The following is a 22,482-nucleotide window of genomic DNA, read 5'->3' on the forward strand; positions in this document are numbered from 1 at the left end:
AAATTGTCTTCTTTTAGCTGTGGCATGAGTTAATGTTTATTTCTTGAAATATTTTCCTTCCAGCCTTGAATTCCAACTGCGTAATATATTCTTATTTATTTAAGAACTTGTAACAGCCGTTGCCAAGACAACTCCAGCATCCTCACACCAACGTATAAATATCACGAAAATGTAGCTATGCTCTGAAGGCCAACTTTGAAGGAGAAAATAAACTCGGTTTTGAAATAAATGTTTGGTGCTTCTAGATGTAACAAATTTCCCAAAAGTGCAAATGATTGGCTTCGTAGCCTGATATATTAAAACCAATGACAAATATTAAAAGAGTGGAAATTTAACCAGGTCCATCTCAGACATCTTGGAACGCCTCAGTCATTATACGAGAAATGTTGCTCTAATGGATTAAAGAATCATTTTCTAGCTAGTTCAACTTCTACCTGCAAAAATTTCAATGAATTAGAATATCATGAAATATTGTGGTAACAATGTAATTTGTCAAAGAAGTTGAATGTATATTTTGTTTCATATTTAAGCAGCTTCAGGATTCCCAGTTTTTATTTTTACTTATACAATTTAAAAGCAATAAGGGGATAGGATGTCTATATTCTGTTTATGAAGTGTCAAATGGACCGTATAATGTTGACTCAATAGCAGATTCTTTCGGTGGGGAATGCTGTTGATAGTGGGAACAGTTCTTCACCAAGGAAAGTTTTCTCAACTGCTTCTGAAAATTGCATAATAAAACTAAAATGTATAACTTTCTGCCGGCGCTTCCTAAGAGTACATGGTTTTTGCATTATGTGAAGGAAAAACAGTAAAGTATCTTACACTTGCTTTGTAGACTAAGTTTTGTTTATTATTGTCAAATTCGTGGTTATGAACAGTAAGGAGGAGAACCAGTTGGAGGTTTGCCAAAAGTTTTATTTAACTTCAGATATTTCTTGTTGCAGTAGAAAATTGAGAAGAGTGAAGAGAATGAATAAAAGTTCAACCTGTTTAAAAGAAATTTGATTTTAAAAATGCAGTATCGAATTTACTAAATAAAGAATTAGACAATTACAGAGTCATAATGGTTAGGCTCGCTAAAAAGCGTTGCTTGTTTTTTATACCATCCCAGAAACTCTCGGATGAAATAAAATCTCTTCATTCCGCTAAACAGGCAAACAACTGTAGAATATGCTCAATTTAGAGAATTGCCGACATCTCATGACCTTAATGCTGATTGTAAGAGACAATCATACATACACCTAATAACATTTAATTAAGCTACGCAAAACTGTTTAACCTTTCCGATTTACATACGATGCTTGGTCACTTTATTAGGATCCTCTTCTAAAAAAAGTAACCATGTTGAGAAGTGACACAAAATATTGGACCATACACGTGACAAATCTTTTCTCAATTCCTTAAGTGATCCGCCCTCGTGGGCAGCACAGTTGGTAAGACTGCCGTCCTACCCCACACCCGGTGAAAAAGACCTGTTCAAGTCTCGTCGATGACAGGAGGAATTTTTATGGGCCTTTTTTCACAACGTGGCTGAGTTATAAGGTCTCAGGCGATGGTAACATGGTTTTTTGTTCAGCAAACAGAAAATCGACCGCAGAACAAACACAATTTACAGACAGTATACGCAGAGGAATATGGGTTTACTCGCTGATGCTCCTAAAACCATACTACAACAACCTTAAGTGGTCACCTATGGAATGAAAGGTCATCCCAGAGATGTTCATTAAGTATGAGATACAGGAATTGGATTGGCTAGAGAAGATGCTTTAGATCTTTGAGATGCTTGAGAGAAATCATCCCGTTTGGGTTTTAAGTCCAGAAATACAAGCAAACCATAATATACACTGGTAGATGAAGTAATTTTGAGTGGCTTTAATGTGATATTGTTTCTTTAAACAAATGCTTCATGACATAACACTTACAGACTTCTTCGAATACCTCTTTCTTTTCAAATAATCCTATCATAATTTCTTATTATACCGCTTCCGCAGAATTAAGTTCTGCTGCCAGAGAGTGTGGAAACAGTCACTCATATGAAAGAATGTCACACGACAACCCATTGTCATTTTTAGCGAGCTTGGTTTGTGTCTCCAGAGCAAAAAAAAAAGCTTTCAACAGAGGAATTAAAATGGCTGCAGTTGGACACATGCCAAGACGCCATCATATCTTATCAAATTCACTGTTCTTCGTAGTAAAAGGAGCTGGGGCGAGATGTTAGCCCTACGGACCTTCATAGTTACACTCGAATGCTTCATATATAAAGGAAGAAATCGAACCAGTTAAAGATAGGGACCAAGAAGAAATTCCAAGACAATATACGAAACTGAATTATACGAAAAGATAAGCATTTCAATTTTGCAAAGTAATCTAATCAAGCTAAACTTATTATCATCCTTTCATTAGATAGGATTAGAGTATGTACCATCCCTGCATTGAAAGATTTACTGTTGATCATCGTTCCGAATAGAGCATTATGACATAACAAATGAATTCGATTATTGATTCTTTGTTTTGTAGAAAGTCGCGGATTCACTACAGATTTAAGAAAAGCGTTTTAATATTTGTCGGTTGAAAAACAATAATTAATTTCAATAACCCTGATTTAACTCTAATGCATTTAACTGATTTAACTTAAATTCAAAATGTTGTATAATTCTTCGCGCATGTGCTTTCTTTGTTTTTAACGAAAAAAATAGCTTTTACCACTTACATAACTTAAGGTACATTGAGCATAAGAAACGACGAAAGCTACAAACAGGAATTTAGATCTTAATGCCAGACCCAAAAAAAATTCCTTTGAAATGTCAATCATAACTACTTCAGTTTTCTTCAAAAGACTTCAGATATCAAAAATACGTTATCTCCATTTTCAGGAAGCGATAGATGCCGGCGAATTTCCATACTACAGGAAACATGACAAGTAGAATGCGAAAGTAGAACACAAATTTTAACAACGCCAGGCAACACGACCTCTGCATTGACATTTGACTGTACTATGCTCGCATAAAAAAAAATATTGAGAGATAGTCACGGTCCGTTGGTTAATGTAGGTTCACCCTATTCTTAAGAAAACGTAATATCTTAAGTGGCTTCCATGCTGTTGGGTGAGTGAGACAAACTAGACTTCAGTTGTTAAAATATAACAATTTTTATTGACAAACTTAGTTAAAACGGAATTCGCTGTTCTTATTCACCTTAGTACAGAGGAACACTTGAGTTACCTAACTTTCAACAATATTTAAATCTAAAATCAATGGAATAGAAAATATATAGATGTAAATTACGGAAAATAGCTGTTGGATAGTTTAACTTTACGTTCCTTGTGGATGGTCGTGTAGTTTATGTTTTGAAAATACTAGTTTCAAGACAGAAATATTGTTTTTTCTTTCCATTTTCGGGCTAGACACTGAACAACACTTATATATGCCTTTAAATAAATACACATTGACCCTATTTTGGCCAGACTAGAAAAGTTAAATTTAGAACTTTCAGTTACTCTCAAAGCTGGAAACAGCTTCAGCAACGACAAGGTATTCTATCTTTTGTAGTAATTCAGCTCGATCGTGATTTTGTGAGGATGGTCTCTTGCCTATCTCCACCTTGGAACCTCACTTTCTTCCAGGATGTATAAAAACAGTTCCACATGTTTCTTATGTCAATGATGCGACGCCCTTTTTCTGGAACTTATAAAGCCCCAATGCTCAAGCATTGTTCAATGAAGAATCAGCGTATTCTATGACCTCGTTGTCTGAAAGGTATTTCATTTCAGAGTCTTCTGAAAGTTTGGTCTGAACCAATTTTCTTTTCTTAACTATAAAGTAAGCTAAGACTCCTAAGATGCACCCTGCTACGGCAACTCCGGCTATGACCGCAATGAGGGTAGTTGTAAATGAATTGTTAGATGTTGCTTGCGAAGCCAATGTGGGTGGTGGAGTTGGTTTCCCTTGCGATTCCAGCCTTTCGGTAACAAATTTTTCACTGTTTGAACTCGGAGCTTTCTGAGTTGATATTGTCTTCGTCACAACGCCAGGGTAAGGTGTGTTGTCTGTTGTAGTTGTTTTCGTGCTGCTTTGAAACTCTGAAAGAGGCTGCTTAGAAGAAAACATTCGAATGATAGTACCAGTGGTTATTGTAGTGGGGACCTCTGTGAGTTGAGACACTTGCGTAGAGACAGAGGTTTGGGTGGTGGTCTGGGTAACAGATATTGGACTACTCATCACAGCTTCAGCTATTCTCATACTGGTTTCAGTTACGTATTTTGAGGTGCTTGATGGTGTTTCTTCTGGAATTGCTGTAGAAGCCGATGTTGGGACTCGTGTTGTCACCACATCAGTCTTTGCTTCTGTCAAAACCATCGATGGCGTTTTCTTTTCCGTTGTTAGCGTTGTCTTGGTCGTCGGTATTATTACTGGCGATGTTGTAGGTCGAAGGGTAGTTGATGTAGTCAGCTTAGCTGTCGTTAAAGGGATGGGCCTTGTTGTAAGAAGAGAAGTCCGAATGGTGGTAGCAATCGGGGTAAATGGAGTGGCAGCTATCGTTGTTTTTCGAGTTGTAAAAACTGTATTTGGAGGGGAAGGGATAGTGCGACTCGTTCTAGTAGCAGTGGATAGAGGGATAATTACGGTTTCCGTGGTTGATGGTGCCCACGTAATCATAGATCTTGTGGAAGATGGACTGTACTTGGATGTGCTTCCTAAAGTTGTAAAAGGAAGTGAATTTTCAGGAGATGAATAAATTGGATTCTGAGAAGCTCTTGACGAACTAGTTGTAATTAGAGGTAGGTAGGAAGTAATAATCTTGGAGGTTGGCGACGTTTTTGGCCCTTCAGTTGTAAAATACGTTGAAGTAGATTCGGAGATTTTCAATATGGTGGTTTGAGACATTGTGCTGGTAGTGGAAGTGGTTGTAGAAGTATCAGTTTGAACTTTCCTCTCAGTACTCGAAGTACCAGTTACAGGAATGAGTACAGGAACAGTAGAGAGTTCTTCATTATCTTCTCCAGGGGTACTCTCATCTGTAAAATTCTCTTTAGTAACCAACTGAATTGTAGGCGTCGTTGCAGACTGCCCAGGTACGAGATCTTCCGTGCCTTCGCTGTCGGGGTTCTCCGTCGCCTCTCCTGGATGAAAACAAAACAAAATTCGGATTCATTACTTTATAAGAATAAATTTATATTCTTATTTATTTTTTTATTTGTATTTAAAGAAATGCAATTTTAATAATTTTTATTTCCGTATCTTAATGTATACAAGTGGCAAAAAAGAAAAAGTTTATTTAGACTAGAAACAATTTCCTAATTTTGGAACTTTTCATATCGTGGCAGATATTCTAAGTACTTTGAAATTGCAGTCCTAATGATCCTTCCCATTCAATTTTTTGAATCTACAGTGGAATATTTCTTTCTCTGTTTTATTTATGGTGTTATTTTTTGCCCTCCAAGACATCCAATTGTAATCCATATGGTATGATAAAAGAAGACAACCGTAAATTATGCTCGAACCTAATGCGTTCGTCATAGGAGCGTCCTTTGTGATGATCTTTTTAAAATCTTTCACAATTTCCAGTACGATAGCACTCACAAACTATTGTTTTTCGCACTCTTTTGTCCCTATGAAATATTCGTAAAAAAGAAACTTACTGCAAGCGCAATTTCGGAGAGCACAATGAACCAAGATGACCTTATTGATTAGTTACCACCTCATTTGCTTCTGCCTCTCCAACCATTAGCGACCATTAGCCCAAAAGACTATTTGTCTCCTCAATCTGACAGCATAAACCATCATAATGGGAATTTAAAGCCACGTGGGATTGCCAAGACACTATTGTATTCTTAACTTCACACACAGCATAAAATGAAGATGGAAGGTTTTTGTACGCTAACAGGCCTTGTTAGCTTCCTGATGCAAGAGTGCGAAGTAATGACCTGACCTTTTTATATTTATATTTATTCTGGTTTCCATGAATGAATAAAAACATTAAAATTTGCAGAGAGTTTCATACTTTACTTCCGTACACAACAGACAGAGATTGAGAAACAACCAGCATCAGAAATGACCGTGCGAGCGTCTTCAAAACCCTGCATAGGAAACAGTTGGTTTTAACGCGAAAATCGAAGTTTTCATATTTTTTTGTTACCGATTTCTGAAGTAGCAGGTGGCGCTATTGTAGCGTAAACAATGTTTACGTTACGATGGTGACTTGCAGAAAGGGCACGTTGCATTTATTGGATGAAAGAAACGAAATTTTCATTCACTGCCCACAAAAGTCAACGTATCGGGTTAGCACAGAACTTGATGTATCCAGTGAACAGTGTGGAGAGTATCATGGCATCTTCTTCATAGAAAGAACACTCACCGGTGTTTGGAGACTAATTTTATTGTAGTGATATTCTCCCACGGCCTCCGTAGCCGAGTGGTCAGAGCGGGAGTGCAGTAGCACACGCTCTTTGAGTAGACCGGGGTTCAAGCCCCTGACTGCTGAATACGGTCGATCTGCCAACCCGCACTGGACCAGCGTGGCAGATTATGGTCCATTTCCCTCAGCATGAATTGTTGAGGAGGCTTCCATCCTGCAGTGGGTTGATAATGGCGGAACTTTACCTTTATTCTCCCACTAAAATTTTCTTTTGTGTACACATCGTTGCAGACTACCCAGGTACGAGATCTTCCGTGCCTTCGCTGCAAAAAATCGTACAAAATGCTGTACTGTACATTGAATTAAAATAATACTAATTTATTGTGGTAATATTATTCAGAATGCACTCCAAACAGCAACCCATTTCTCACCGATGGTTCTTAATTTTAGTGTATAGCGGTTTTTTCTTTCCATTATATAAAAAAAAAAAAAAAAAACGAGCATCTTAAAATTTCGTCATTGTTTTAACCTTTAAATGCAAGAACTGCTTTATTTAATTTTTCCTGTCTGATAATATCGCCCTCGATTAAACTGCACTTAATGTCCCATTTAAGTGATTTCCTCCACTTTGTTAACATCTTTCTGAAACCACCATTTGTCTGAATGCATCTCGAATTAGAAACAGCAGTACAGCTATTTCATAATTGGAAGAGTGAAGACAAGCACGTAGCTGAAGTATACATAATGGATTTGATCTCAGACTCGGAGTAGCAGCCACATTTACGGTTAACAACTCGCCTGATTGTAAAATTAGGACTGATAGCGACGGGAGGAAAGAAACGGACGAACACACTATGCCATTAAGCCTAATGGAATGGTTTAATCCCATTAATCGTAAAAGGAATGAGCGACCGAAATGAATTCTCTATGTATTTTTATTCAGTTCCTTCAGACTTCCCTGTCTACAAAGACGATAATATGGCTCAGTTTTGGTGAAGTGATATTCAAAAATTTATTTTTGAAGTCAGAATTCATTAAATATGAAATGATCTTTTAGAAAGATACGCAAATTGAAAGCCAGACTCTGAATGAACGCCATGGTGTTTATTTTGACCATATAATTGCATTGTATTCGAATATTGACCTTTCAGCATCACATTATTCACTCAATGTCTGGCTTTCAGCCGATGTAATGATCTTGAGGATTGCATCATTAGCTTGCGCAGGCGCACTGTTTATGAAATGACAGCATTATATACGAAAGATCCGAGCGAGTTTTTACATCTGAAACACACCAAAAATTCTCTATGAAACATTGGGCTTTCGGGAATATACTTTATCCTTATCTCGAAAGAACAATTCTTATTTATTTTTCACGAATTGTAACGGCTGCCGTAATATATGACTTCCCTCCACCTAAAGCTGTTGAATTATTGATCAATAAATTGGATTTGGGAAAGGCAGCTTCGTATTACAAATAAATTTCAGTTGCGCTTCTTAGAGAGTAACTACCACTTATTTTAGTCAACTATTCATGGTTAGCATTAGTCTTAAACAGAAATGTGCAGTTATATAAGGACTTATATAATTCTATTATTTTCGACTAAAATAGGTGTATAATTTGCTAACTCCTACTACTACTTAAACTTGAAGATCAGTCGAAATCTCCAAACACAAAAAGAAGATGGATGTGAGAAATATTCTCCAAAAATTATTGATATAAGAGATCTATTTATAAAGTTTCGAATACAGAAAAATCATTCATTATACACTTCATCAAAAAATTAGAGTATTTCCGAAATACAGCCATCATGCTGATGAATGCTTTGGGTATTTTGGTCCATCCAATGGATATCATCTATAGATACTAAAGAAGGGAGAGCCTAGTTCACCTGAAAGCTTCGTAGTTATTTTTTAATATTATTTCGCGAATCCTCTACTACAGACAGTCTTTTAAAAGGGAAAAGTTCATTCACAATTTTTTGTTTCCCGTCGTTCTTTCTATACTGATGGACTTTATTCTGCTATTTGGAAGAAATTTTTCAAGCAATATTTCCTATTTAGTTGGCGTCTTCAACAATATCGTATGTACCAGAGTTTTTTCTCAATGTTTAAAATATTGTTCGTACTTTGATGATAATAGAATAGAATCTTTAATTGCAGCAATGATAGACATACAATTAGTCCCGTCACGGCATGGTTGTGCCAGGGGTTTACAAAACATTTACAAAAGAGACATACATGAGAAAAACATAAGTTACATCAGATTATTGGAAGGCAACAAAGCACAGTTTTACATTTTCAGTTCCACGAGGATTCCCTTCCTGTATTTTTTATTTTTGATCACTTCTTGGAGGTCCCCGTCGATGGCTTGCAGTGAGGGCAGCATTTTCTTTGGCAGGAATCTGTCGGTTAGTACTAGCCGGTTACGGTTTGCTAGCAGCTGTGCTGAAGACCGGAGATAAGGGGGAGGAATGCGCCAAGAGCAGTGATCCCAGAAGTTCGGCTCTGTAATTTTACCGGTGGCCATCTTGATGGTGAACAGCAGTCTTCTTTCTCCGATGTAGGATCGGAGTCTGCGTAGTTGAACAGCTTCTGCTAACTGCGTTGATCTGAGAGCTGGGGGAAGGTGGAGTTTGCTGTTGGCCCATTTTAGAAGCCAGAATTCGGCAAAGAATATTCTTTTAATGTTGGATTCGGCGGCCGAGGGCTATATCTCTGAAGCATACAGTATTGTCGGGTAAAGGATTGATACGATGTATCTTTTTACCAGTTGTGGGTCGGTGGTGTTCAGCGGCTGTTGTTTGGCGACCCAGCGTAGTGAATTCAGCCTCGACTGTATGAGGTTTATGTGATCATTGAAAGATTGTTTGGAGTCGAAAACGACCCCCAGATCTTTGTGTTTGAACACTTGGAACTGAGGAGCCGTTAAGCACAGGCTCCAACGTTGTTGGGCTGCCCTTTAGAGAATAAGTTATTTGTGCCGATTTTAGGGGGTTTATTTGGAGGTTGAAGGTATTGAGGTAGTCAGCTATGTCCTGCAGTTTGCTAGTGATTTCGGCTGCCGATATTCTAGTAAGGAGCTTGACATCGTCAGCATATGTGATCCAATTGCACTTATTGGTCACAAATGGCACCATGATTGCTGAGATGAGAATGCCAGACTGGACCCCCCCCCTTGAGGTACACCGGCAGTTATGTGACGCGTGAAGGTCTTTGTTCCGATCTTTAGAACAAGGGTCCTCTTCGATAGGAGAGATTCTAGGCAGAGAACATCGCGAAAATTGTAGTAGTTTTCTACGAGATGTAGGAGATTAGGTATATAGATGGCATCAAATGCGGAATGGATGTCAAGATATATAACTGACAATTCCTGTCTTTGTTCGAAGGCATCTAAGATGCGCAGAGTGGTTGTTACAAGGTTAGTTACAGTTGACCTTCCTGATATCCCATAGTGTATTTGCTGAGGACTGTCACGGAGAATTTGATGGGTGACAGACGGTAGCAATGCTTTCTCCAGAACTTTTAGCAATAGGCGCAAGCGATCGGCCTATGTTGGCTTGGGAGCGTCGATTGTTGGTGCTTAGGAAGGGGCCAGACAGAGTACCTGTTCCACTGGGGTGGAAAGAAATGAACTTGAGGCATCTGTTGTATAGGTTGAGGAGTGAGTCGATGATGAAGACACTTAAACATTTGATTATGAACTGGGGGATGCCATCGTCACCGGTGGTTGTTGTGAGAGGGAGAGTATTAATGGCCTGCATCAGTTGTTGCTTGGAAATGAACATGCACGTTCCAAGATATCAATCATTCGTTTAAATATTTATAAATAAAACTATACAGTTATTTAACCCTACGAAGATTCTTGAATATTTTAATGATACTTAAGTGCTAAAAGTTCAGAAATCTCTGTTTGATCTCACTAGGAAATATACACTATCCCACCAAAAGTGCCGGATACTTCTTCCAATGAAGTGGACGGTGAAAACGATATGTGTGCAAAGCAGAAACGGGTTTTAAAGTGTGCAATAAATAGTAGAACAGCTTGACCTCACACCGAAGGACAAATCTGGATCTGATGTCAACTGTCCAAAAGTTAACTATGGTCTTATTTGTCATATACACCAGATGGCAATGAAGTTTCCGAACTGGTGTAATAAAAAGAACACAAAGTAGAGGATTTCAAAAATGGTTTTATTTTTATTGAAGTAATCACCACATGATTAAGTACACTTCTACACCTTCTAAAAGTTTCTGAAAAGAGTCAGCGAAGGCGTCCAAAGAAATTATGTTCAAAAATTCGGCGTTTATATGTTTCTCCATATCTTCAACATCCTGAAATCTTTTCTTTAAGTGCAATTCCCCCTTGGGAAAGAGGACGAAGTCCGCTGGTGCTAGACAGGGGGTCGGAGGGTGGATGGCTGATCTATACAATGCCATAATTCGTCATGTATTCACAACAAATGCAGAATGGGCGAGAGCATTGTCATGCGACAAGAACCAGCTGCCCTTCTCTGAAAATGCGGCCTCACCAGGGAAATGGACTTAGTCTCTGAAGCACCAGTGCCTAGAAGGCAGCATTGACTCTCTCCCTTCAAGTAAAAATTCCATGTGAATCACATCCTGTTTGCCAGAAAACGTGATCAACATCGTCTTGATCCTAGACTTCTCTAAAGTACATTTTGGGCCTTCTCGTGCGTGCTCATCTGAGCCCGTTGTCAAAGTGTACAGTAAATTAGAAAGATAACAGAAAATTGATTGTTCTCACCTTGAAGACACATTTTCCAGTAATCCGTGCAGCATGTTATATTAGCATTCAGAAGACATTCTTCGGTACACCCACATGACTGATCCTGAGATTCTCCACAGCGCCCACGACACGAATCAGGAGATTCTATAGTAAAAGAAAGATAGCATTACAGTTACACAGTAAGGGGTTGAATTCTTATTCTTTATTGAAGCAGTGCCTTAATCATATTAAAGGAGCGTTTACGATTTTGTTTTTAAATAAAATAACAGTGAGATACACGATGTATGTATTAAGATTTCCATGACTGCATTATGGAATGGCATTCTACGCATCGATCGGGTATTCAAAATATATTAATTAGCGTCATAAATCAGTAGTTTATAACTTTTGTCATTTTGATCATGTTATTGCAGTCCCCAAAGTGTTTTATTTTCTCATGCAGAAATCCAGCAAATAAACTTTATGATCAGGGACAAATGCGAACACAAACATACCAAACTTTAATAAAGTAGGTTCGTAAATTTAATGTGCTTTTTTCGTGAAACCCAGACTATTTATTGTTACATTCTGAGAGTACTTAATTTCCAAGGCCACATCCTCTCAAAAATTCGAATGGTGTTCGCACTTTTCGCTTTCTTTTTTTATTTTTTTTTAATAATCGCTGATTCAGTTTCAGTAAATAAAATCAGCCAGATCGAAGTAACAAATGTGTTCGACATTAAAATTACGCTACATTTATTTCCTTTAGAAAAATATCCTTTTCAAGATAACTGGATTGCAGGGATGGATATTTGATGTAATCGCAAATGCAGAGAATTACAGTTAGTAATCTTTGTTTACTTAGCAGATAAACTGACTTCAGAGTAACTATAATTCTACTGGGTTTAACTGCGTATGAAGAAATAGTTCGTCTCATTTCTGGTGATTACTATGAAATATTTTAGAAACCTCCGTATATTTATTCCCAATTATATTGTGAGCATGTCTTTCAACGTATAATATGGTCACAAAATGTGGTGTTTTCTTCTTAATTATAAAAAAAATGAAAGCTTCCTTCATCGCGAATTTACAGCCTAATCACACTTTATATGGAGAATGATTACATTCCCATTATGTAGTTCGCACGGGATGTTGCGAATAAGCCTTCAATTTATGCCAATTTTTGTTGGGAATGATATCTAATTATATCCAAATGATAACTAATTAAAAACTTAAGAGACTAAACGAGTTTAGTCTCTTAAGTCCTAGATTTCAAATAAAATCTATCGGGATATTTGCATTCTTTACTTACTACACTCCACACATACAACTAATAATTTGCTTTGACTCTTAGAGATCACGGAGATTATTCAAGACATTTTGGTTAATCTAGTATCCATCCAACACGAGTGCGTACTATATTCAGCTGTTTACACTCTATCTTTCATATCTCCTTTCACGTATCTCAGACCATAGACTTGAGATCATGCGAGCTCTTCAACTTTCAGTTACGATTTTTTTCTAGCCTGAAATAGAACTCTGGGAAATGCTATGGATATTTTCTTTTCTTCTAAAGTTATACTTTTTAGCGCTAGAGAAAGAGGCAGCTCTCTTAGTTTTCCAATACAGAAAACTATGCTACGGTGATTTTATTGCGTTTCCTTAAGCTGAAATACTTGCGACAAGAAAAGTCCATCTAAGGTATTTCGATAAAAGAAGAGTTTCAAGAAGTCTTGAACTCAAACAAAAAAAAAATAATAATAAATAAAAGAAATCTAGCTCATTTTACTGCTAGAAGTTTTGCCTAATAATGAAACATACCAGCACTCAAATCTATATACAGTACATACATCCACGTTAATAGCAAACAAAGGAATGTTTACTGCTTTCAAAAAATATTCATAAAAAGAAACACGTTCTTCAAGATTCTTTGCGTTGCTGAAAGATCATAAATAAATCTCGGCGCAGGTTTAGTTTTCAATTTCTTACAAAACAGCTATCACCAGCTTTACCTTTAAGGTGGTCTGATCCAAAATAAATAAATACCTTTGAGACTGGAGTAATTCAATAGGCATTTTCGATAGAGGCTATAGCTAATCATTCTTAGGTAGGAAGAATGGGACTCTTTAGCCCACATCTACTGCTCATAAAATGGCTTACTGAATTTCAGGAAAATTCTAAGTAGGCACACTGATTCTTTTCATACGCAGTATATAAAAGTAAGAAGAAGCAAACACCATTGCAAGACAGTAAACAAGTACAATCTAACTAAAAATCTGAAGATGTTACTGACATTTTCTTCAGGTACCAAAAGCATCTTTATTACTTAAAAGTTTCATGAACCCAAAAGGTAAAAGGAGGTATAAGCTTTAAGAGCGCGTGCAGCGTTGTACGACTCCCTATATCTGTGATAATGCATATGCTAGTACCCTGCGCCTCTCATAAATATTTTATTCTCTTCTTAAACAAATAAATAACAAGTACAACCTTTTCTTCAAATTCCTTAGCTTTTCACAGCAAACCTTATCCTCTTCCCACCCATGAAAATTAAATTAGTGGGTTATCTTTTTTAACAGGATCTCGAGAAGTCGTAAAAAAATTCTCATAAGCAAGATCTTTTACGTGCTTCAAGACAGAACTCTGACGACACAAAAAAAAACAAAAAAAAAAAAAAACCATAAGTGGGGAAGGCAAGTTCCCCTGCATATTCAAGAAATCGGAAAAACAGTAAGTCTTTATGTGTGAGGTAATTAAAAACTTTGAGAAAGGACTGGACTTTAAAGTGTTAAAGGCATTAGAGCGATATTCGGAAAATATATGAAGATATAGGGAACAGCTTGAAAGAAGCGGACGAAGGGTGTGTAATTAGAAGGTGGTTGCAAAGAATTTAATTATCTGCCTAAGTGTAGATAATGGAGGAAATAGCTCGCAAAAAATTGTCCAGAATTATAATTTCTGAAGACTTAGAACCATAAAAAAACGCAGAGGTGTGAAATATTTCCTTACCATTGCGTTCAATGGAATATTTCAACATTTTGTAGAAGACATGCTTGGATAACGATAATTAAGGGCCCAATCTGAGGGAAAAGATTAACATGAGGCGGTATAAACTACCTTCTAGCTGGATTAAAGAGATTGTATTACCTGGGTACAAATATTGACTAAGAGGGATAGTTAAAAATTAAAATGCTTCACTCTTGGATGGAGCGGTCGAATTTTATACCACTCTCCAACGTCTTTCGGTGTTTTCAGAATTTGAAAACTTTCCTCATCATTAGTCTGATATGAATTTCCTGAATTAGAGTTGCCGATTAAATTAAGGAACAGAATGAGCCCCTTTCGCTGAATGTTTCTAAGTTATAAATGAAGAATACGGGGTGTCTGGCGATGTGATGAAGCAAAGCGGTGGGGGGGGGGGGATGTGGTTACTCAATTTGTATAACAATGTCTGCAAGACAAATATTAATGCTAACAAATTTGAATGTTTCATCTTTAAAGAGGATGGCTGAAGACATGCTCGTCCACTCGGTGTATTGCTTTAATTAGCAGAGCGCCTTGCATCTGATCAACTTCATTTATATCTACTATAACAAGTTCATTTCCTCAAAGCCTTTCAAACTTGTAGGTTCTGGGTTTGAATTCCTGATTCTATCGCAGTAGTAGTTAATTACTCCCGTGAAATTAGACTTACGCTTCATTTCTCAAGGGCTTTTGATACAAATTAGTGTCAAGAAATTATTAGTAAGGTAAGATTTTCCGAAGTCAGGTTCTTTGTGTTTATACATCACATTTCACAAATGTTTTCGCACGAAGAAAATCAAAGTTTATTAGTAATTTTCAGCCTTATTATTAATAAGGCTTTTCGTATACGCTTACTGATGTTTCATTAGGCAAAGACAGAAATACAACGCACCGTAGCAGCAGTATATGGAATGTATTATGGTCAACGTAAGGGGTTTAAATTCAAATTGAGGAAGGATGGTTGCAGGATAGATGTGCGTTTATCTTCAGCCAGCGACTGGTTGATTCTTGAAACGAACTTCCATCTGTTATTGTGAGAGTGGGTAGTTTGAATAAATTCAAGAAAGAACTAGACGGATTATTTCAGTGGATGGACAGGTGATGTGAGTAGGTCTTTTTTTCAGTTTATGCATCGTTTACTAATAATAAATGCATTAGAGAGTTGTAAATAAATAAAACAAATACAGAGTGGAGATTGCGCATTATATCTGAACTAGTAGCTAACCTGTCTAGACTTAGGAAAGATTTGAATAAAACTTTGTATAAAATTTGTATAAAACTTATTTTTACTTTGGAATGGTGTGGCATAGTAGCCTTAATTTTTAATTTTGTGTGGAAGTATTCCGTGATCGTAATCTATGGATAAAAACACTTCCTTGAAGTTTTTAAAACTGAAAAAACAACAGAACTTTACTGAAGGACGTTATAAAGTGAAATTGACTGTGGCACATTTGTATCGGCCTGCGAACTACTTTGCTGGCTTATAGTCTAATGACAAATGTTCTCAAACTTTCTTAGAGCCAACTGGCGTCATAATGTCAGTGGGATATGGAGAAAGAAAAAAAAAACCTCCAAAGACGTGGTTATGCATTTGTCATTAATGTACACTCTGTTGGGATTTTTTTTTTTTTTTTTGGCGCGTTTCGCTGCAGTATGGTAGCGCCTGTTGGCTCCCTGGAGGCAACAGACTGCAGTGAAACCAGTTTAAAAAAAAACGTGCTTCCAGTAAACTAAAATCAGCTCGCTTTTCTTATGTATTTAAATTCGTCGGTGTCTAGCCATCCATCCATTCTTGTTGTATTTCTTTATTACACAGGGTCCTTATTACAACAGGGAATAATAAATTCCCTGTTGTTATAAGGACCTTAATGAGGAGTGAAATCTGAACAACCCAGTATAGAAAACGTTAAGCCCACTAGAATCTCAATAATATATCTCCATCTCTGTAAGATATCTTGCATAGATGTAGATATCTCTATAGCAAAAAAATATATTGATCACTGAAAATGTAGTGAAGATTTTAGTGCGAACAAAGCAATTCAATAATAACACCTCCAGGTATACTGAAGAACAACTGACTTGGATAAAGAAAACTTCACAGAAGATGTACTCTTATTTTTTTAGTCCGTCCTAGAGCACGGAAAGGTACTCAAGTGATCAATAACCCAAAAGAAACGAGGACATCGAGTTTTGATGCAAGAACTCTTAAAACGCAATTCTGACCTGTGTTTTCAAAACAGACATTTCCAAAAACAAATAAAAGAAACCAGTTCTGGTATCTTCTCCTACTATCAATATTTGCGAAGGCTTCTGAAACCTAATCTCGACAAGACTACTAAATTTTTTGTAGCAACGATTCCTACTACTAAAAAAACTCTCAGGAAATTGGAATCCGTGGTAAAATCCCTGAAGTTATTTGAAGAGACTACGTAATAAAAGTCGCAGAAACAAACTCAAAGACAAAACTTGATTTTTACAAACACATAAAATCTACTGCACAGACAACTAATCGATAATAAAATATCTAAAAACTAGTTGATACAGTGGAGCTTTTAGCATAATAACATTTTTTTAAAATCGGAAGCCTATTAGCTTTAATAAGCTCACAACTTTGGTTTGTTCTTTTTATTTAGAGTAATTCAATACCGAAGAAACTCTAGGTAATTTTTAAGCTGATTTTTAAAGGTAATTTAACTGGTGTTTATTTTGATCTTTTTATTATTTAAGAGACAACTATAATCTGCTGAATACAAATTCATGATTGCAAGTATTCAATGGATTTATCCTGAAAGCAACCAGTGTTCAAGTGGAGTTTTATAAACGAAAGATGCCCAAGTTGGACGGACAGAAAAGTCAAGGGTTTAAATGGGCAAAAGAAAAGCATTCAAAGGATCCTGAAAGCGTATAGATAATAAAAATTCTGATGGGATGAAACAGGGGAACCTTGAGTATAAGGTTATAGAAAACAGAGCTTAAAATTGAGACAGAGTTCTTTTTGGACTTGAATACAAAAGAGAAACGAGAGAATCAGATGGGTCTCTTACTTGATTCAAATGGAAGTCATATAAAGCCCAGCAAAAGTTCCAGAGGAGTTGAAACAAGAGATCAGCGGCAAGAAGTCAGGCTGCTGTAAATTGAGTGATATATCCATCACACAGAAGATTATTTTCGAAACACTACTAAAACTGGACGAGAGTAAGGCTTCAGAAACAGTGTACATTCTTTTATAACTGAAGGGGCTGCACCGTCCCATTGGTAGTGCTAATGAGATCGTTATACTCCAGAAGGATTCTCTAAGGAGAGAAAGGTGGCCAACTATAGACAGTGATTTGACTTCCGTGGATAAGGTTACAGAGTCCCTACTTACGGATACAAGGCGCTTGAAGGGGAAGTAATTTTAATTTTTATGACTGTCATAAAACTTAACTTCATAGCAAGATCCTTGGTTGGATTGAAGGGCTGGCTAAAAGATAGGAGACAAAGAGAGAAATTGATGTACATACCGCATAGTGGACGAGCTTAGCAGGTGGAGTCCCTCAGGGATCAGCGTTGGGGCCACTTCTGTTTTTATCTTCCTTAATGGCGTTGATGCGGGATGCACGGAAAATATCAGCCGAGATTTAATGGCAGAAAGGGTTGTTAACGAGTAGAACTGGGCCAGGCCGTATTACTTCATAATGATTTAGATCAGTTGCAAGTGGTTTAAAAAATGGCAACTGAAGTTTAATATTTTTAGCATTAGGTTTTGCATCTAGAGAATAGAAATCCAGGCGTACAAGCTACGGGGCGAGTTAAGATACTTACAAGCTGGGAGGGGGGGGAGTGAAGTTAAAAGTGATTCAAGGCGGAACAGACTTAAAGAATACGATTCAGCCAGACATAAAACTTTCCATGCAGTGTAAACACACGGCTAGGAAGGCACACAGTGTCATGTCTATGATATAGGACCTTGTCAAGTATTTAAAAGGATGCCGTTGTTCCTTTATGTAAGCCAATGGTGAGACTGCATTTAGAATATTGCGTTCAAGTCCGGTGAACATTCTTGAAGGAGCTCAAAGAAGAACAATCAGATTGGTAAGGCGTGCTAATTGAGGACCATGTGAAGAACGGCTTAACAAGTAAGGGCTGCAGAGCTTGGCAACTAGACATCTTTGGGGGGGGGGGGGGGGAAGAACGTAACAGAGATATACAAAGCCCTGAAGAGAAGTGAAATGAACGAGGTAGGTATATATTCACTGGAAAAAGAGCGAAGAACCATGGGTCACAAATGCAAAATTTTGGGAAGTTGTTGTAATTCATTTGAGCAATGGTCGACGTTCATACATTGATGAAATTCAAAACAATTGGGAAGGTATGTAGTGGCAACTGGAATGGTATGAATGAAGATTCCCCCCCCCCTTTTTTTAGGAAGCTGTAGATAAAGCCCACTTCCTGATATCATTTATCCATTACTGTATAATACTGTTAAAATGGCCTCCATAATACATCACCGATATTATTATTTCTGAAACCTTTGTACGACTTTACCATTTTGTCAAATGTCCATCAGGTACGATATAGCATTAAATAATTTTGTTAATGCATGCTCACGTTGCAGTACAGTAGTCTTCTGGCATTAATTACATTACACTGCATAAGCGTAGCATGAAAAATGAAATAAATTGCGTACTAATTATCCTCCTAGATGACGAACACTAGAAAATTTCGAATAAAGTACAAAATCATATGCAAGCGAACTCGACGAAAACTAAGTGAAAAACAATTATCTTAAAAGGTTTTCTGGCATGGAATCGATCAAATGAGAAGAAAAGTTTCAAAACTTGAACGGAACAATGTCAGAAAGAAATTTAAGCTCAGGCAGAGGGGAAGTCGACATTTTTCTATGCTTTAATGATAGCTGATCGATGAAAACTGCAGCGCGACGCTAATTTTATGCATTAAAACATTGATATTTATTTTATGCAATGCATTCTTACTGCAGTTAATGCCAGCAGAATATCTATAACAGGAGTTGCACCTGTGATCGGTATTCTAAAATACATTTACCACTCGTACGTTTTGTAAACCGCCAGGGAGCGCCCTCAGTAGAAATTTCCAGTTTTTTGCCCGAGAATTATGCATTCTATAAGTTATTATGTATCCAAAACGAGAACGCCCATAAGGTGTATGAGCAAACCTTCAAAATTTGTGAGCATAATAAGTTTCGTATCTATATGATTTTAACATATATTATGATAGAAAGACTTAGATATGTATTTCATAAAAATACTTTTCTCTCTATACATTAAAAAAGTTTTCCTCCTAGTGATATTTACTCGAGCCAGTGGGAGAAGAGGGCGAGGCGATTACGTCACTACAAATGCAATTAATTATTGCCAACAGCCTCCATAACATTCACCATCCTCAAACATGCCTCACTGTCTAACATTTGATGTTCCATTGTAACGTTTTTTTTCATATATTAATGCATATTATATATTTGTAAAGAGTTAGTATTTTGTAAATATTTTAAATATTTGTATAGTTTGTAAATATTTTAGTCCTGCTCTTTCGGATGCAACAATATTCCTCATACATTATGGAACACGAAGCAAAATGCCTTTGGCTAAAATCTATTATTTGGGTACCACTTGTCTTCGCGCAGTGGGCGTAGTAGTAGTAGTGGTGGCATGTGATGCAAGAAAGCAAGTGTATGAGCTTAGGCAGCATCAGCCAAAAAAAAAAAATCACACCATTCCCTCAAATGCCTGTCCAGTTCCTCCTTAAATTTATTCAACTATCAACTTCCACAACGACAGATGGAAGTTTGTTCCAGCAATTAACCACCACCGCTGGCTAAAGGCAAATTCCCGTACATCTGAATTTATGCCCCGTTAAGTTCGTAATCTGAACAAGTGGAAGGATCCCATTAGAATTCAGCGTGCTCAACCCATTCAAGGCCTTATACACTTCAATCAGATCACCGCGCAGGTGCCTAGTCTCCAGCCACTGCAATTTGCAGAACTTAAGCCTCTCTTGGTAAGAGGATCCCTTCATTCCCCTCAATAATCTTGTTGCCCTTCTCTGTACACGCTCAATCTACATCCTTCCTAAAATGAGGCCTCCAGACCTGTACGCAGTACTCAAGGCTTGGTCTGACCATTGCCTTATACAGAGGGACAATCACCTCTTTTTCCCTGCTAGAAAAATTCCTATATATCATTGACAAAACCCAATGACCTGCCCTGGCAGCCTGTCTACATTGCTCATAAAACTTCATATCTGACTGCACAATTACTCCCAGGGCTTTTTCATTTTCTACCACCTTAAGTCTAGTACCACACAGTTGGTACGTTTCTCTTGGGTTACTTCTACCCATATGCAGTACTTTGCATTTATCAAGGTTAAACTTCAGTTGCCACTTCTTAGCCATCTGTCCAAATTATCTAGATCCTGTTGCAGTAGCACACTGCTATTACTGTCATTAACAACCCTGCCAACCTTTGTATCATCTGCAAACTTCGACACTAAGACTGATATACCATCATCAATATCATTGATAAATATACAAAACAACAGTGGACCCAACACCGAACCCTGTGGGACTCCACTAATAACATTAGTCCCCGAAGAGCAGCACCCATTGATTACCACCCTCTGTCTTCTCCCACTTAACCATCCTTTTATCCATTGTAGCAACTTACCCTTAATACCATTCTGCTCCAATTTGCACAATAGTCTTTCATGTACAACAGTGTCAAAATGTTTCCTGAAATCCAAATATATGATATCAAAATTATTTTTTGCATCCAGTTCCTTTGTTACCACATCATAGTATACAATCAAATTTGTCAGACAAGACTTTCCCTTAACAATCCCATGCTGTGTCTGAATTATTGCTGCAGCCGTGTCTAGATGATCCTGCAATGCATCTTTAACCAGTGACTCCATTTACACGGAATAGAAGTTAAACTAACTGGTCTGTAATTACTCGTGTCACCCTTCGATCCCCCTTTGTGAATTGGGGATACATTTGCACATCTCCAGTCCGTGGGAACCTCCCCTGAGTCCAAGGATGCTCTCATAATTATGGCTAAGGGTTTGCTTAGTTGCTTTACCGCCTCCTTTAATATAACTGGATAGATCCCATCCACCCCAGGTGACTTTCTTAAGTTTAACTTCAACAATTTCTCCTCCACGTTGCTCCCAGTTATTACAAAATCATTAAGCACCCTGCTACAATTTGATAACCTTCTGCCATTTTCAAACCTTAAAAACTCCTCATGTGTGAATGTAGATGCAAAATACTCATGCAGTTTGTTTGACAACTGAGCAGGATCATCAACTGTCGAACCGTTGATATCAAATGGACCAATCAGATTCATCCCCTTCCTTTTACAGTTTATATAAGTAAAGAAATCCTTGCTGTTTTTCTTAGCATCCTTTGCCAAAGATTTCTCGTAAAGTGCCTTCGCCTGCCTAACCTCCTTTGTGACCTGATTACAGACTAGCTTATATCTGCCATAGGCTTCTGAGTCGCTTGATAATTTATATGCATCCACGAGTCTCATTAGTTCATTGATAACCATTTAGGCCTAAACCATGAATAATATTTCTTAATAGGTATGAAACACTCTACATACCGTTTTTATTTCTGTTCGTAGTGCAACATTGCAACAGGAGGTTGCGTTTCTGTATTTGTTTATTTGATTGTATTAAATGAATAAAATAAGCACAGAAAATTTAGGTGCAGCATTAGAACAGAAACTCCTTCCTACAAGTTTCTAATTTTCAGGCGTTTGTAATTTGTGAACATGCGCAGCTTGAACCATAGGCGATGGTTCAAGCGCAGGTTAATTACGGGTTATGCAGTAGAATTAACGAGATCCCCCCCCCCCCCAATAATAATGCACACTCATAAATCGGCGCAGGATGAATATTTTTAAATGTCAGGGTGTTGTTAAATACAGGAAAAATAAATATTTCTGAAGACGAAATTATAAAAATACAATTTGACTCTGCAGTGACAGAAAGTGAAACATAATGCCAAGCTATAAAGTGAAAACTTGTCCTTTGTGAGGCAGTGATTGCGAATTAGTGGTAAACACTTCATTACTTTTAAGTCTCTACAAATCCCAAAGGGGTACTCCATAAGTTGAAGGTGATTGGTGAGCTTAAAAGAGAGAGAGAGAAAGCAGTACGAGCTCGATGCCCAATTAAATGGCAATAAATATTAATAAATAATATAATAGACATTAATCGTGCAACGCATGGTGATAGAGGTAAACAGTAATTAACACTCTTACATAAAATGACAACATCTACACCAGCAAGAGTAAATAAATAATGGCTTGCTTGTGATACCTCTTCATGGATACGTTTTCCATAATACGAAC

General features: G+C 37.3%; 1 protein-coding gene across 1 annotated transcript in view; it reads right to left on the reverse strand.

Moving 5' to 3' along the window:
* Positions 1-3,293: 3,293 nt before the first annotated feature.
* The window catches only part of LOC150075020 (uncharacterized), a 198,511-nt gene continuing 179,322 nt past the window's right edge, over positions 3,294-22,482 (reverse strand). Inside the window, exons 8-9 of the mRNA XM_090388314.1 lie at positions 11,126-11,251; positions 3,294-5,122 (exon numbers count right to left, since the gene is read on the reverse strand). Of these exons, the coding sequence (XP_090244440.1) occupies positions 3,705-5,122; positions 11,126-11,251 (1,544 nt within the window). The 3' untranslated portion in view covers positions 3,294-3,704. The remainder of the gene's footprint in view (positions 5,123-11,125; positions 11,252-22,482) is intronic.

The sequence above is a fragment of the Mastigoproctus giganteus genome, chromosome 14, assembly GCF_048544385.1.
Source record: "Mastigoproctus giganteus isolate SK-2022 chromosome 14, ASM4854438v1, whole genome shotgun sequence".
NCBI classification, from domain to species: Eukaryota; Metazoa; Arthropoda; class Arachnida; order Uropygi; family Thelyphonidae; genus Mastigoproctus; species Mastigoproctus giganteus.